The 18538-nt window shown below is 38.8% G+C and overlaps 1 protein-coding gene across 1 annotated transcript in view; it reads left to right on the forward strand.

The window, feature by feature from the left end:
• Window positions 1-13770, forward strand: part of pdzrn4 (PDZ domain containing ring finger 4) — a 28251-nt gene extending 14481 nt beyond the window's left edge. The window contains exons 2-8 of the mRNA XM_082166723.1: window positions 3352-3599; window positions 4495-4597; window positions 6941-7039; window positions 9710-9772; window positions 10693-10794; window positions 11169-11261; window positions 11354-13770. Coding sequence (XP_082022849.1) covers window positions 3352-3599; window positions 4495-4597; window positions 6941-7039; window positions 9710-9772; window positions 10693-10794; window positions 11169-11261; window positions 11354-12952 — 2307 coding nt within the window. The 3' untranslated portion in view covers window positions 12953-13770. The remainder of the gene's footprint in view (window positions 1-3351; window positions 3600-4494; window positions 4598-6940; window positions 7040-9709; window positions 9773-10692; window positions 10795-11168; window positions 11262-11353) is intronic.
• The last annotated feature ends 4768 nt before the right edge of the window (window positions 13771-18538 follow it).

The following is an 18538-nucleotide window of genomic DNA, read 5'->3' on the forward strand; positions in this document are numbered from 1 at the left end:
CCTACCTGTGAAAACATGGATAGCCGGAATATTTGTCATAAATGACGGTCATAGCCGTCATTTGTCATAGCCGGTCATAAATTACAAAAAAATTACAATATAAAAAATTCCATCAATGGCAGGGAAAGAGTTAAGGTTTGTCAAATGAATCATTTTCACACCAAGTTCATAATGGTGAATAATGTGGGTATGTGGCGTAGCTGTAGTGATTTTAATTAATTACCCCGAGTTATTATCATGACTGATATGCTCAATTTGTTGTTTGTTTACAGTCTATTTAGTATGCTTGGATTATACTTGTAATGAGACAAAACTCCCTTTTTGCTGCCACACATCAACAGTAATTTGCACCAAATTTCACTCATACAGAAAGTCTTTGCACTTTTTTCTCTCTCTTTTTCTCTACTGATCTCTCACTCAGTCGTGCGTTTCGTCAGGGTACTAATTGCCTCTCATTAATTTCTTGCCACATTGATTAATCAGTGCAGAGACGACATGGAAAATAGCATATGCAAATAGTTAATAGTCTCTTTTTGAATATCTGAATAGTTAACGACATGGAGAGTTAGTTATCAGTCTCTGAGTAAATCTAAGGAAGAAAATGAACTAGAATAATAACAGACTGTGACAGAGTCTATGTGGTTTCTTTTCCACAGTTAAAGCGAGATGATGGTTGTCGACGATGGGCGTTTTATAGACTCCTGCAGCTGTGTAGAGAAAGAGAGAGTCTGAGCTCTAAAGCAATATGCTAAATTCGGATATTTGATAGAAATGATAAGTTCTAATAATGAGAAAGTCTTCTTTTTCAATTAGACTTCTTTGTGGCATTGTCATTGAGCACCTGCAGTGAATAGATGGGTGACTGGGTGTTTCGCCATGTGCTCAATACGAAGATAAGATGCTTTTGGGGTTGTGAATGGGAGCGTGAGTCAGATATTGTGTTTTTGCTCACACATAATACCCTGAAGAATCTTTTCTGATTACTTGACACTTCCCAGGTGGGATTTCACTATATTATGCTTTCATTCTTTTATTCCTTTTGGATTCACGGTGTTAAGAAATTCATAGTGTGACTCCCTTACAAATGTGCCATATAAAAGACTGTAGTCTAGCGTTTTTCACTGGGCTTTTATTGTTATTTAGATCCTTTGTTACCACAGTCAGTTTGCCAAACAACCGTTGGCACATTTTGGGTTGACGTAATGCTGGTTGTGTGTGCTTGTGCCTGTAGCTGTTCCATTTTCCACTGTTTGGTTGTATGGCCAAGAGGTTCTCATCCAATTCTTATCTCACATGCCACATGTGTTAAACACACACATACACACGCGCATACACACACACACACATGCAGTCTTATCACTTCTTTGTGCTTATCTCACCTGTGCAAAATCGTTCAGTTGGGAGAAAATAAACAAGCCTCTAGATATGTGTCACCTGACGAGAACTGACCCAAATATGACAGCTCTGACAATAAACACACACATTTTACCCTCCACCACTGATGTTTGCTGTGATTCTGTCGTCCACTTCAGCATTCAGATGGTCTACATGGTCCTCTTGAGGCAGAGATGGTATTATAAGTCTGAAATCAATATGACAGGTCTGAGGTGACTGCGGTACATTCCAGCTCCAGACCTTGTTATCAAACCCAGTTGGCACCTGACCTTTTCAGAGTCATGTATTGAGGAGGAATGTGGAGGTGGGTTGGTGAAGCTTTGTTGGTGTGCGACGGCCACATTTCATTGACGTTAATGACCTTTAAATTAATATCGCTGTGGATCAACGTTCACCAACATGAACTTCAGAGTTTCTTCACCTGCTGATCTTTTAGACAAGATATAGAAATCAATTGGCTGTTTCTACTCTGGTGGCTATTCATTGACTATGTCTGATTCTATACCACTTTCTTTGGAAGGACCAACTGTTATCGTAATAAAAGAAGTAGCCAGCCTTGAAAACCAACATTAGCATGCTTATTTTCGGTTTAATTTATGTTTAAAGTCCAGTAATTTCAGTGACTTCGTTATGTATCTTAAGAGTGATATCTCAGTAGTGTTGGTATCTCATTTGGTGTATTATTTTGTTGGTGTAATGTTTTGGTTTCCTTTATTTCTTCACCAGACCTTTTGGTTGTGCCTAAATACATTTAACTTTAACCAGACACAAGTGTCATTCTCAGAGTTGAGGATCACATCTGTTGAGTTTGCACTGTTGGACTGTTCCCTAGTTACCACCGGATTAATTGGCCCATCTGGTGAGATCCAACTTGCTCTTCAGTCTTCCCATAAGGAACAGTGCAGGATGCAAGTGTGACTTGATGAATGTCTGAGAGCAAAGGTTCCTGTCATGTTGTGTCGAATGTTGAGGTTGTTCAACAGCAGTTTTACCTGACAGCCTGAGGTGCCAAATGCTATGCGCTCCCCTAAAACAAAAGAAGAGATGAAAAAGGTCTAAAGGCCACTCTTTGTTGGTGGCACCCACGAGCAATGAGAAGTGAGGATAAGGAATCTTAAGGAAGCTCTGTATAATTAGACTAGTTTCTTGTTCTGCCTCACAGGAACCACATAGCTTAAGGAAAACTGCTCAGTCTAAAATAAATCATGTGCACTTGCACTCTCACTGTGGACAGTGTGACCTATTTTTTTTATTAGCTGATGAGTCCAAAATAAGTTGACCTGTAAGTTCAAATCTTATTGCATTGAATTGCAAAATACTAAGGCTATTTGGGGACCAAATAAAGGTTTGATATCCCTGTCTGTTCACTAAGTTTAAATACATTTGATATATCTTTTATCTGGTTTATCTCTTCTCTTTCTGGTCTCGTTCTGACACACTTTGACTGATTTCTAACTTTTTATTGATTTTTGTGGACCAGTAAAGTAAGTTCACACATGGAAGACTAATCACAAAAATATTTTTCAGCAGCGGCATGTAGGGTATTGACGTGTCATTTATAACGCAGACGTACAGCATAAAGGTAAAGGGGTTTGTGTGTTCCCTCGGGTATGATTCTATCTTAAATGGTTGAAAGGCTGAGTATTTTGAGCTCATAACAAGCTCATTTAATTGGTCTGGCAGTGAACCTGCTGATGCGGGTGAGTGAATTCTGATGGGGCGGCTTTGACAGGTGTCAGGTGCAACATATCAGATGTCACTGTGATTACGCAGACTGTTTGGTCACTTATGAAATCCATATATCAGAGCTACATTCACAATCTCATTTAAGAATCTGGAACTCTCTTGAAAAAAAAACATTAATTTATGAATATAAAACTAATATAATAATTTTTAATAAATGGTTTGGAATAGTGAATAAATCTATTGAGATTTGTGGTTTTCTCTTCTCTTTAGGTGAATGGACGTGAATTTTCCAAGTCTGGACATGAGGGAACGGTGGAGGCCATGCGAAAGGAACCCATTGTGGTGCAGGTGCTGAGGCGGGGACCCTCCGGCCGGAACCAGAACAGCCTACAGGAAGTGTGTGTGGTGGACGTGTGTACTCAGACGGACATCACCTTTGAGCACATCATGGCTCTGGCTAAGATGAGACCCACTACCCCGCCTGTGCCAGACATCTGCCCATTCCTGCTGTCGGACAGGTACAGTATGCTGCCAACACTGTTAATTACATTTAGATTCAGACCTAATCCTCGTCCTGTAAAGTTAATTGTACTATTTATAGTATGTCATTACTACAAGAAATGATATTATGAATTTATACACACATATATATATATTATTTATTTATTTATTTACTTATTTACAATTGACAAATGCTACCTAAACGAGTGATGCTTTCTTAACCAGATGACCATGCATACTAACATCAGCACATGTTATTATCAAATATTTCTTCATCACCAGGCAACAGCCATAACCCCCTCCCCCCCTCATCCCCCCCACGAAATATCCCCCACTGCTGTCATAAAAGTCGTGCCAGGGCCTATGTGTAATTATTGTAGTGGCTTCCCTTATCCATTTCCTGTAATGAGTAGTATACAGGGTGATTAAAACCTAATGGAGTGCTAAAATATCAAACGTGCTGGCACAGAGGTTTCTCTTGGTGTTTAATGCCCTTTTACGGCTTTTCAACTGCTTGAGTTTGTCCAATAAGACTTGTGTCTGGGGATGATAGGCCACATCTGATTATTTGGCTCCTTATGTGCATGTGCTTTGCTTTGGGTTTATTTATGCTGCTAATCTGTTTGTCTGGCTACAACTCTGCAAAATCAAAGATTCAGCTCATTTGTCTGTGTATGTGCTTTGCACAGATTGCTCAGGATCTTGGAACAGTGCATTTGCAATTGTACCCCAGCATGATGTGTTAACAGATTAATGAGTATTGTTTGTAATTACATGCTTCCCCTGACTACAAACAAATTCTGTTATCTTCTTAGAAGTGTAGCGGGTCGGTCTGTAGTTCTGCAAATAAAATTGCAGAAATAAATCTTAGCCTAGTATAAAGTTCATTTCTCTTGTTCTGTCTTTCTCTAGTTGTCATTCCATTCAGACTATGGAGCATGAATATTATGATTGTCCAGAATATGTGGCCAGCACTCAGGCAGAGGTGGACAGGGCAGTTGAATTCGAGTGTGAGGTAAGTGAAAGAAAAATGCTTTTATATATATATACTGTATATTATGGTGATATACACCTGGTGTTAACATTCATCTCGGGTGACCCGATGACAAATGGTCAATGATGGCATGAATAAATACATCACTACATTATACATTAATGCATGTTGATACAATGCACACACACACAATTTTTTTTTTACATTTTGACAAATATTCATATTTAATATTGCATGCTTAACATAATTTACAATTGTTCATTTTATCCAAAAATGAGGTACTATTATTTTATCAGTAACACTTTACATTAAAGTCTCATTTACAGTTAATCCATTATAAACTAACAATGAGCAAGATATTCTTAGAGCATTTGTTCATCTTTTTTAATGTTAGTTAATAAAAATAAAAAATCTTGTTAATTTACACTGAATTAAGTAATGTTGACAGATACAACTTTTGATCTAAAAATGTATTAGTAAATGTTGAGATTAACATTAATTAAGATTAATAAATGCTGTATCTATGTATTGTTCAAGTTAGTTCATGTTAACTAATGTAGTTAATTATCTAATGTTAACAAATGAAGCTATAGTAGTGTTACCTTTTTATCAATAAAAGAATATGAATTAAAAGAGTTATATGATCAAATGATGTATTGGGTTCATTTAATTGTGAAACTTTAAAAATAAGAGTTTCAAAAAGGCAGATTCCTTCACTATTAATGAGTTAAAGTAGCAGAGCCGGAGAGCTTTCAAACGATGCCATTTTTCCTCTGGCTAATAAACAGGGGCATTACACTCCACTGAGGTGTAATTAGTTTTATTTTAGTGACATTAATGTTCTTTCCTACTGGGTCGCTTGCTCATTTTGGAAAACAAATGCATGTGTGTTAATGAATCATTAATATTATTATGAGTGTTTGAAGGTACAAAAACAGCTTGTCACCAGATGTTTCTTCAAAAGAGTGAGATTTTGGGATGTATCTATGATAAATATCCCACATCTGTAGGCGAATTTGAGACTATTTCCTTCTTGGAAAATCAAAATTGCACAGTGCTGAAGTTGCTATATGTGAAGTATGCATAAGCAGTGATAAATGTCTGGATGAACCCCTTCCATGCAAGATAACTTCAGTCAATCACAAGCAAATTTTTCATATCAGGGCCAAGAGGAAACTAACCGCTTTAGCTCCCTGAATACAGAACATATCCTAGATTACTACTATGATCTGTTCAATTATCACTATGATTTTCCAGTTCCGTCACTTGCCGCACTAGTTTAAGGGAGATTGTGTGGATTATTTTGCTCGGCACGTCGGTTGATCCTTTTTGATGAGCATGTGGTCTGAACAATAGACTTGCAGAAAATATGAAGTATCACTGAGCTTATAGAGCAGATCAATATGAAGCCGTATTAAAGCTTCTGGTGATGAATTGCATCCATTGTGCGGACTGACAGTAACCCAGATTCAGCTGAAATATGAGAAAGAGTTAGCCTTTTTATATCACACCACAGACGTTGCCGTGAGCATGTTGGTATCGCATTTTTAGAAATGATTTGCCAAATATGAACACTTGACAGTTCATTGTATATGGTTGTGGAAGAAAAGGGAAAACCCTAGATGGAGTGGTAAATCTGGTTAATGTGGAGGGTGGAGTTTTTGATGTATGATGCTAGTGCTCGGTCAGGAGCGTCGACCGATAAATGAGCCGTTTTGCTTGACTGAACTGAGACCGGTGTCAGTGGTGTGTTGAGCTGTGGCTAACAGCTCTCCTTTGACAGGTGAATGTCTCTCGAATACAGCGCTGTCACTTGCACCAGGCTTCAGTCTTGACATATAACCCCCTCGGCCTGCTTGATTATATCATATTTCACGGTGGCCTTTTGTAGGACACATTTGTAGCCAAAGGAACTGGTCATTGTTTCATTTTAATGCGAAGCCAAACATTTAAGATGACTTTACTACTCTAAAACAATGCTATTCGTGCTGGAGTTTAGAAGCTATTGGTGGCTTTTATCTTTTAAGTAATAAACTGAACTGAAGAGAAATGTACTGAGTTGAGCTATTTTCTAGTTTCTTTCATAAAAAAATATCTGCCTGTAAAATCAGCATAAAGTTAATAGTCTGAGCTTTGTACTTGTTTAATGTACATTGTGAAGGCCAAATGTCCCCACAAGGATAGTGGTTGATTTAAAATCTAATTTAAAAATGTAAAAATGCACAAAGGTTTCTGCAGGGTAGGTTTAGGGGATAGAAAATATATTTTGTACTGTATAAAAATCATTATGTCTTTGAGAGTCCCCACAAAGATAACGAAACCTAACGTGTGTGTGTGTGTGTGTGCTTTGTGTGTTTGTTACAGGAGGTTGAGCTCTGTCGAATGAACAGCCAGGAAAAACTGGGCCTGACTCTCTGTTATCGTACTGATGATGAAGAAGATACAGCCATTTTCGTTGGTCAGGTGGGTACTTTTTTATTTAATTTTTTTATTTTACACATTTACTTTTAAAGTTTATTGCTGGAAATCGGGGGTTTTAAATTTACTTATATGGTTCCAAAATGTTTAGTGTGTGGGTTGTAAAACTAGACATAGATGGACACTATAATAGGTAATGTTGCTGAAGTTCAACCTTTTCTGAAGGTTAATCATCTCCTTTCACAGACAAAACAACTGTTGCAAAGGAAAAAATTTGACTTTATAGTTTCAGACTCTATTTTGTGGATTTTTATGCACCAGTTCAATTTAACAGACAAAGATCTACTGAAAATGAACCGAATAATGCTTTCAGAACAAATGTTATTATGTTAATTTGGTGATCTCTGTTGAAGTCACCTGTAAGATGTGGCACTAAGCATCAAATTTGATGCAGGCAATCAAATTAACCGGACCAAACCCTTTTTAACATCAATTTAAATTTTGTGAAAAGTAATTAAAAGATAAAAGCTGAGTTTGATCCATTCTCATTGTTCCACATCACTGTATATTCCTTCACTGAAATTAAAAGTGTTTAATATGGAAAATGTTCCTGTTCTCCAAAGTTCACATAGCAGACGAAAGTCTACCAGGACTGAGTCAAGCATGAAGAGATCAAGTCAAGTTTGGAAAATTATTCTGCATACAGACAGTTCTTTTTTTTCAGTGTTTTAATTGCTGATTTTAATTAGTAAGAAATGGCACCCCTCTTGTCTCCTGTGGAGTGTAAAACGGCACTGTATTCACTCTCACCACCTTGACACACCTAAAGGAAAACAAAGGCTGAAAACAGGGACTGCATTTCAACAGGGAGAATTCTACTTGTTGTACAGATATTGCCTGTTCTTACACCATTTCTTGCTCAGGGATATGTAAATGTGGAGCACCTGACATCAAACAGGAGGGAACTGCTTCTCTTTTTCGTATCATCTCCAGAAAAATGTATTATAAACAACCTACAGAAATGTTCTATTAATACATGTCTGTGGAAGTAAGTTATGCTAATTAAAAATGCATTTATGCGTATAATGTACAGCAATTATGTTTTCAGCCTCGTTCTTATGTAAATTCTTACAATGCATAAAGAATATGGTTGTTTTAAAGGTACAATATGTAAGAATTTTGCATTAAAATATCCCAAAATCTCAAGGCCAGTGTTATATATTTTGTTAAGTTGATTACTTACAATATCCCAAATGTTTCCAACTATTTTTAAATCGTGAGAAAATTGCGATTTTAACCAAGGAAACGGGGCGTTAGAGCAGGGGGGAGCTGGGAGTCGCCAGTCAATTGCGTCATATCCGCGTCACCCTCGGTTTCCGCTCGTACTGCGTGGAGTCCTGGACAAATGCGGAAGTTGTAGTTGTAGCGTCTATCAAGCTACAAACTTTAGCTTGTTTCTTGCAGTCGTTATGGGACACAATTATTCTTTACCGATTGCAGCTGGTTCTGTCGACAAAGCATGCTTAATTTTATATTTTCCAAATGTAGCATTCGGTAATAGTTATGTTTATGTAAGGAAAGTATTATTGCTTTAGATTTGTGTTTAGTTTATTGACATTGTTTATCACGTCTGGTGTTTATGGCCATGTAAATAAACATAGCATGTGTTATACATAAAGATTAATCAGTATTTTGGCAAATGATGTGGGCATGTTCGAATGTACTTTTACAACAATTGTTTAGAACATGTAAAACTGCGCAGCGTTATCACAACAATGAATTCAACAAATACAGTAACATCTATGAAGTATTAAACCTTACTTTTCTTGCGGTTAATTCATTTTAATGAAATAAAAGTGTGATGAGGTTTAAGAGTCAGGAAGGAAGAAGACGCGTCGTCGTGACTGGGACTCGTACTTTATTAAAATAAAGCAAAACAAACAAAAGCCGCGCACAACGCGCATTCACCGTGGCAACCGCGACGGCACAAAACAGTTCAAAAATGAGAGCTTGGATCCACCGGTTTTCTTCATCTGCGTCCAATTTTCTCTCCAGTCTCTCTCTCGTTCCAGCGCGGCTTATAAGCGGTCTCTCCACGCCGATCACTGCAATAAGACACAGGTGCATTTGCACTTGACCTACTTGCTCGTCTCTTTTCTCTCCCATCACAGACCGCGCTGAACCACGCCCCCCTCGCCACAAAAAGCATGTCATTAAACGCAACATTTATAAAAATAGAACTTAGCCTCATCATCCATGAACATGATTTTTCGATTCCCGTCTGACTGATTTACATCCACGGTGGAGTTTAAAACGACAGTTCCCATCATTCCACGCTCCTTCACATCGTCATCAAGCTACGCCGTTGTTGTTGTTTGGAATGTAGCGCCCTCTAGCGGCAAAAATTCTTGCATATTGTACCTTTAATCAGAAATCTTGTAAAAATTAGGGGGAAAAGAAAAATATTTCCACATCCTTTACATATTCTGTGCAGTATTCACTTCCAATTCTTACATATTATATGGGAGCATTATGTTGCCTTCTTTTGTAAATAGTCTGAAAGGAATAGATTTTTCTCATTATAGAACAGATATGCAAATTAATCTGTTACAATAATGAATTCTTTTTGTGACAAGTCATGGAATTATTGCTGGTGTGTTGAGATGAATTATGACAATTTACATATTGATGCCATGTTTATTGTACTGTTGATAGGTTGAACTGAACAGCATAGCTGCAAGGGATGGACGCATCAGAGAGGGAGACAGAATTTTACAGGTGGGATACATTAAATCTTGTTACACACCTATACACACGCTCATTCACGCTAACAACCATCCTATGAATCCAGATGATGTTTTTGATTATTTATTTGGTAGATACAGTGGGTCCAGAAACACATCGAATTGGATTTTTTATTGGATTGTTCTTTATTTACTTATAATATAATATAATATAATATAATATAATATAATATAATATAATATAATATATAATTTATAATGGATTTTCACTAGTGGTCTGAGACTTCCCACTGTAGATATTTGTATGTGTGTGTGTGTGTGTGTCTGTACAAATCTTGAACAAACGAAGTCAGCCACTGGATCATCATGATAAATTTCTCTTAAATAGCAGTTTTGACTGGATCTGCTTTTGCAGAATGTAGACCAAGCTGGTGTGACATTCAGCAGAGACAGTAGGGTTAGGGGTTTGGAGAATTTATGAGCAAAAGAAGATACAGAAAGAACGAGATACAAAGGACGCAAGGCATCTGTGGATGTAACATTGAGGGAGATGAATACAATGGTTCAGTGCACGTCTGTCTCACTCTCTCCACCCCTATTATCTTCTTTTGACAGTGCCATTACTCTATAGAAGAAAAGATGAACGGCACCTGTCAGAGGCTGCTTAATTGTGTGTCTGGGCGTGTACCGCCACAACGCTTTTTATAAATGCTGTGGCTCCTGCAGCCCAGTCGACAGTCTTAGTAATCGATTCAAAGTCTCTCCCCCAGTAAATGCATAATTGACTGAAGGTTGTTATCTCACGAAGGGAGCCTAGTTTTGGTGTGTATGAGGAAATGCAATTTTACTCCACTTCTGTCACTGATGAAGTGTGCTTCTGGTGTGAAATTCCTGACACTCTGTCATTATCTTTGTGTGTATGTAATTGTCTCTCTGTGTCCATGTTTCTTCCAGATAAATGGTCATGACGTACAGAACAGGGAAGAGGCTGTTGCTCTCCTTTCAAATGAAAATTCCAGATCCATAGTGTTACTCGTCACCAGACCTGAAGGACAGGTGAGACTAGTGGACATAGTTGCTAATCTTATCCCACATTAAAACCACAGTTTTATTTGTGTGGCTTTATTTATTTATTTATTATGAGCCAATCACCTGAGCCATAAATGCCATGTTCTCTAAAACTATGTGAAATGATATCAGTAAAATGTTGATTGGCTGATGGTTAAACCCTTCAATAGTGACTACAGTTTACCCAGTTGTGATGTCAAAGGCAGAAAACAGTGAAAAATATTTTGAAAGGCTGTCAAAAATGCATTTTGCTGCCAAATAGTGTAGCTATGGCATTTACTAGCTGACACTAACTGAGTAGTGGTAACCAGCCAAATGGTTAGTCCAGAACTGGTTAACACTGTTGGGTTTGTCTCTCTTAGATGGATGGAAGCTGGCTCGATGAGGACCATCAGGATTTTCTAGAGGAGCTGAAGATGGAGATTTTAGAAGAGCAGAAAAAGGAAGCTAAGTGGGTAAGTATGACCATACTTGCCAAAAGTTCCTTAGCACCAAGTCTTTATGTTCTGACATGCATTAAGGGGTTGTATCTGTTCATGTTTTCCAGTCAAAAAGACACGAGGAAGCCTCCGCAAGTACAGATACAGCAACATGTTCCTCTTCCATTCTGGAGAAGGACAGTGGTGTGAAATGCAGCTTTGAGGAGAGTTCTGAATATGAATTTCTCTCTCATCCCCAAACACAGACTCAAAAACAACTTCGAGACAGGTGGGAAGCGGGTTCGCATTTGGTTCCTATGGACACCGTTAGCTTAGCCAGGCAGGAGAAGGGTCAGGAGGGCAGGTTGAGCGAGAATGGGGTGGAATGTGACCATTTCCAGCAACTCCTGGAGCTAAAGTGCCAGATCCGTAATGGTGGAGAATGCGGGTTGGTCTACAGACGAAGTAGTACTATCGAGTGTAGCCTCACGGAGCAGGGTGGAAGTGGAGTGGCACGGGAGCTGCACATGCTCAACGAAGAGCTGCGCAGCATTGAACTTGAGTGCCAGAGCATCATGAAAGCCCACCAGTTGCGCAGGAGCAAGCACGACTCGCCCCGAACGGATAAGGAAAGTCGACTGCGCCGTGGCAAGCTTGCAGATATTAACGAGCATCCTGAGAGACTTCAAAGTGAGAAGTTTAGAGATAAAGACAGCTCTAGTGCCTACAATACAGCGGAAAGTTCCCGCTCAACTCCACTGGGAACAGAAGGATCTCCCGACCATTCGCTACAGCGTCGAGTCCACCTGACTAATCAGAGGAACCTGCGGAGTACCCAACACCTGCAGAGTCCCTACAATAGTCCCATTTTGTCTTTACCCAGCCAAAGTAGCCCTTCTTACAGTCGTGGCCATACATACACCAGCTCCACACCACCCTTACAGACCCCCATCACCAGTCCCGGTTCACAAGGACCCAGCCAGGCCTTCTCCAGCAGTTTGGAACAAAGCCCCAGCAACCCCTCGGAGTCAGACCCAGCGCTTCCTGCTGATGACGAGCGCTGTGAGAAAGAAAGAAACCGTAATAGGGTTGCAACCGCTCGGCACTACCATTCGCCCTACCACAGCACCACCACATCAACCCAGCCACCCAGCACACGCCATTACCAGAGTTACCTACAGCTCCTACAACAACATTCCTCTTCCTCTCTGGAATACTCCCAGAGCCAGCTTAGCCTCCTCAGCCTCCGTGGACGGCCTGGACCCTCACAACCTGGCCGAATTGAATGGAAAGTTAAAGTGCGAGCAGACGGAACCAGGTATGTCGCACGTCGGCCCGCACGAGACCGAATCCTACGTGAACGAGCCTTGCGGATCCGGGAGGAGCGCAGCGGTGGGATGACAACAGATGACGACGCAGTCAGCGAGCTGAAGATGGGGCGGTACTGGAGCAAAGAAGAACGCAAGCAGCAGCTGGCGCGGGCAAGAGAACAGCGACGCAGGAGGGAGTTCATGCAGAGGAGCCGGCTTGAGTGCCTCAGGGAGACCATGGGGACGGCAAGTGGGGAAGTCAGCATTCTGGAGCTCAGCCATAAGAAGATGCTGAAGAAACGAAACAAGAAGATCCTTGACAATTGGATGACCATTCAAGAGCTCATGAGCCATGGAGCACGAGCACCTGAGGGCACCAAAGTTCACAACGCCTTCCTTTCAGTCACCACAGTTTAGTGAAGAGCGTGACCACAGGCGGTCTCGACCCTATGTACTTGCCTCATTCCAAGTAGCCATTTTATAAAGGTGAAGATGCAGATATTTTTCATGTTTTGTGAAAACTCATTTCAACTAAACTCAAGACTTCAAGAAATGTGAATGTTCAAAAACTCTTTTGATACACTGACACGTTGACACTACCGTTACAGACCTCGCTGTGTTTTCATACTAGAATGTATAAAGATGGTTTTAATAGGATTTTACACACTACATTGTCATTTAATGTAGTGTTTTCATGCATTTGTATTTTATAAATAGCAAGTTTTCATGCGATATAAAATACATTACTTGAATTTCGGCTTTTGCTGCCATTACATCTTTTAAATCTGAAATGTAAATATCTGTAACTGTTCTTTACAAGATCTTCATGGGTAAAGGTCTTCTTTGCCGCTTAATGGGTTTACAAGAGTTGTTTGACATACCACACGATGTTACCATTTTAATGGTATTGTATACAATACGTACAATTTTTGTACTGCTCTGTATGAACATTATTTATATTTTTGAGTCTAATAAGTTATTTTATTCCATCTTTATAATGCCAAATGACCCAGTCTGTATCTCAGTCAAGCGCTAAACATGGAGTTTCTACCACTCTCATTGTGCCTTGTATAGAGGCTCATTTTTCTACCACAGTTTGTGAAGAGACACCCTGAGTAATCTTGCTGTCATGTTTTTAGTCTTTTTTTGATGTGTAAGACATCTTTGTAGCCGGGTCTACTTGTTCTAGGTGTGCTACATGGGGTAACAAAGGATAATAAATTATTGTTATATAAGTTAAACATTTTTGTTATCCTTTCTTCTCAAATAATGGTTTCCAGATTTTCTAGTTTTGTTCAACATACAGAGATAATTGTAACTTTCGGCTTTGATTGATTACTTTTCTTGATTGACGGCTTGACCTAATTAAGCTCGAGATCAAGAACCGCATTTCTGAGATAAACTGTGATTATATCATTAGAGTCAGACAAAATTGGCATTTGTCCGGTTCGCATCTCACCCAAATACCACACCTGTCATTGTTAAACTGACATCCTGTCAGACAGTAGCATTAAAATCAGATCTGTTTGATTATAAATATATGTAATTCTTTGCTTGAATATATAAATGGTTATCTTGCCATCAGCCCTTCAAACACTGCACTGCAAAAAAAGATCATGTTCTTAGTATTTTGCTGTTAAAAATATCTAAACAAAAGCAAAAATGGAATAAGATATTATGAAGTTTACTTATACACAATTAGCAAATTGCTCAGTCTTATTTTTTGGCTTAAACCTCACAAAACAATGTTACATTTATGTTTAAATGACTTTATTTTCCAGTTGTGGCAAATCTGAAAACATGTCTTATGCAACTTTGCTCCTCAAGGATATGTACTGTTTTAAGGATATTTAGACCAGACAATTTTTTACTTATTTTGTAGTATGACAACAAATGCTCTAAAAACCAATAATCTAAATGAAATGTGTAGATTATTTTTACGCAGATTGTTCTGAATTTATGAAAGCTGCCTGAGGCTGTTATAGGATGGTTTGTGTGTGAGGGAGGTTAGAGGCTTTTTGAAGTCTAATGTTTTTCATCTTTGGTGTGAATGTGTGCTGCATGTAAAGACCTGTCTGTCTCTGTTTCAAAGTGATAACACTACCATCAATTTAATGAACGGGTGCCAAAAATCTCAGCTGCATTGAGTCACTAGAACTGAGACCCCTTTGAACACATCCTAATTGTACTATTGGGGTCAGTCTCCTTAATTTGAGTAAACATTTACAATATTCTAATTGTAAGAATGTATCCATAACCACCTGTGTGATGCAGTTGATAGAAGGCTCTTTTGTGTTACTGATAAATCAGCCAACAAAAATCATGCCATGGGAGCTCTTGAATATTTCAGCATGTAGAGGTGTGTGGATCCATCTTCTCATCATTAATCATCTCCATTTTTAGTTGTTAAATCATTAGATTCTTCCCATGTTGTTCCCATCTTGATGTTTTCAAACTTCTGCCTATAAGCTGAACTCTCGCGTTTATGATGTTTTCCTGATTACCAGCAACAGAAATTGCTCTCATCTTGCGTTATGGCCCTGATGTGGAAAGATATTCTCTCAGACTGAATATGGCGAAAGAATGTTGTATTATGTATGTGTGCCAGACGTTTACCTCGTTATGGTTCTCTTTCACATTTATTTATTCATAAATGCTCATTATGACCGACAGAGCGGAGACTTGTGAAACGGGAGAAGGGATATCAAAGCAAGTGCCTTTTTTTCTCCTCTCTCTCTCTCTCACTCTCTCACTCTCTCTCTCTCTCTCTCTCTCTCTCTCTCTCTCTACTTTACTACAAAGAATAATGGAGAGCACTGCTGTCAGTTTCTGTGATGTTCACACTTCACCTAGCAGAAGAGCTTTATCTATACTTTAAAATAACAGTGCACCAAAAACTGAAAAATTCTGTCATCATTTATACTTACATACCCTCGGGGTATGTTGTAATATGTAATATTGAACTGAATGCTGTAACTGACCAATCAGATTCAAGTATTTCAGGGAGCCATGTAATAAATATATACTTTTATGTAGATATTGTTTGAAAAAACTGAAAGAACCACTGAAAAAAAGCACAAAAAAAAAGTATACAGTTAGAAAATAATGACAGCCAGAATATGAATTGTTGAGTCTAGACAGACTGAATACATGGTGTAACTTACCTGACACAACTTCTCTCCTGATATTGTCTAATGATTTTTCTTTTCTGAGGTGTATAGTGTCACTTTCCTCTTTTTTGGTGAACTTGAGCTGAACTCAGCAGTATTTGATAGTTTTTTTTCCCCTCTGCAACATCCTTTTGCATGCTTTTTGAAGCTCCAGCTCTCAGAGCCCTCTAAGCCCGTTGGGAAAGCAGAGACATGAGAGAGCATGACAGAAATAATGGGGTGAATCCAAAAAACGAGGGCAGATGAACAGACAAAAGAACAGAGAGTTGACGGGGTGGGAGGAGAACAGTAGTGTGTCTTTTCTATATGGACATCTGACTTTGGTGATGATGGACACAAAGGCTAGAACATTTATTGTCTGGCATTTCTTAACAAGCTGTCAAACACAGAAAACCTGAGTTTGTAAGAAATAAGAAAGATGATAAGACGAATTCAGGTCAAAGCAGAAACCTAAAACTAGAATAATACTACAATGTTATACTACAATAATGTTACATGATTTAATTTGGACGGCAACTGTTTTCTTGTGCATCTCACTGTGAGTCTTCTGTTCTGAAACTACCATATCTGAGTCCTGAAAAAGACAAAAACAGTGTCTGGCATAATTGAAGGCTTACACTGTGAGACATCAGTGCCCATGTTGAGATTCATTGAACAACGGGTGTTAATCCCACAGTAAGCATCTGTTTGTGCATGGAGATGGAGTCAACCTGAAACTAAGGCAGTGCTCTTCCTGAACACAGCAGCGACTCTAATCCTCCACGCGGCATTACGGATTCATGTTTCACATTCAGGAAAACACTGAGAACAAAAGGAATAATTTTCTGCAGGCAAGAAGGGATCATTTGTACAGACAGGAGACAGAGAGAAAATAGACGAGGACAGCTGTAGATCTTGGCAGGTTTGGTAAGGGGTCCTAAAGCGTAGGCAGCAGAGAAATGACCTGAAGTTATTCGCTGTCAATGAGAGTTGGGGATTTTAGCAACATGAAGGACAGTGACTGCATGTCCAGTGACACAGTTGAGGAAAGTTTCATTTTATGCCCGTTGTAATGCAGTGGCATTCATTTATAACTTTGCATGTAGTGCAAGGCCCATTGAAAATCCATTCAGCCTCCACGCTCAGATCTCAGCAGGTGCAATCAACCCCCTCCCGGCCCCTCAGCTCTCATTGGTTTGTTAAGGTGCAGTTTTTAGCACAGCAAGTTTTGGCAGTCAAAAACGTGAGCGCACAGGAGGAGAAGCACAGTAATAATTAGCTGAGCTGACAACATGCCAGCAGCTCACACACACACACACACAGACACACTTATCAGTCTCATGTTGTCTTCTTTTTATTCTCTTCAAAAGAATGCAACATTTAACGTATTCTTACCTCGATTTTGTTGTATTTCAAATGCCATTTCAAGCAATTATCCAGAGTGGAAATCTGGAGTAACACACTGATATTAATGGGAACTAATGCGATTTTGGTATTGTGCCGCTGCATCATTATTGTTCTTTTGTTTAGAATAGGTCGTGTTTTGCAGAAATCTGGCAGATGGATGGATTTTGGAGCAGAAAGGAAACAGTAATGTTTTATGACAAAAGATAATTTCTCCCTTCCTTTACACGAAGATGCTCAGGTTTCTTCTCTTAAAAAGCTGCTCAGTTCAGCTGTATTGATCCAGCACAGGTGAGAGGTTTTCTTGGCACGCCTCATAGATCCTCTCATTGTTGTCTGACTCTTTTGTAGCTCGCCAGGCCTTAAAAAGAATTGCTCAAAACGCCGGAGAGAGCAAAGGATGGCAACACAGAGAACGTGTTTCTTTCTGTTGCTTATCCTACAACAGAAATTCTTGGTTTCAATTTAATTAAATGAGCATTTATGGCCTTTTTGGGTCTTTTTTATGAACTCAAATCTGATAAAAGCACACATCCAGGTATTTAGTTACTGTAGATGAATGCATTTAGGTAGCTGACGTCCTGTGGTGTGAAATGCTGTACTCCATCTAAACACCATTTTGATAATTAATTATAATTATTATGCATGCTGCTTTATGAGCTCATATTGAGAGACTAAATGGAACATTTGTATTTTTAAAAACTCTTACACTGTTGAACCATTTGCGCACAAAAGCACCTCAAGAAACAGATTTTGGACTGATTTCTGAGGCAACATAACAGACTAATGATCTACAACAAAATAGTGTGAGTTTTGGTGATAACTAAGCAAATATTTAATGACTACAATAGTAATTTCTCATTAGAAATTAAATCAAAAGTGGAAAACATTGACACATTTACATCTGACCACCAAACGCAACTTTCAGACGCCATCTTTATTTTTTAGCTCAACTGTCATGGAATGGAAAGCAGAGGATTGTGGGATATCAAAGGCAACGAAGGATACATCTATGCTCCCTTCAAAAATCGATCATATAAAGGTACCTCAAGAGAAAGGAAGCGAAACTAACATTGGATTCCGACGTTTTTGGATTTTAACACTGGATTTTTAAGCTTTCGGACGCGGCCATTGACAAACGTATATAAAAATGTTAATAACTATATGCTAAAATGTATACTTTCCTTTATGTATTTATACACATACAATTTTGATATTGATTTAAAAGAGGACTGATTTAAATAATTGCACTTGCTATTGCGGTGCACATTGTTCAGCTTCACTCCCCAATATTCTGAGTGCTGGATCTAATAAGCATGAAATGGCATGTGCCAATCAGCCATATGGAGTTTCCTTTCTTCAGAGTGTTTTTGGTGCAGTAAGTGAGACTCATTTTATAAACAAAATGTCTGGTCTTCCACTTTTTTCTCTCTCTGTGAAAAACTTTATG

The sequence above is a fragment of the Leuciscus leuciscus genome (assembly GCF_965113295.1).
Source record: "Leuciscus leuciscus genome assembly, chromosome: 4".
Lineage (NCBI taxonomy): Eukaryota > Metazoa > Chordata > Actinopteri > Cypriniformes > Leuciscidae > Leuciscus > Leuciscus leuciscus.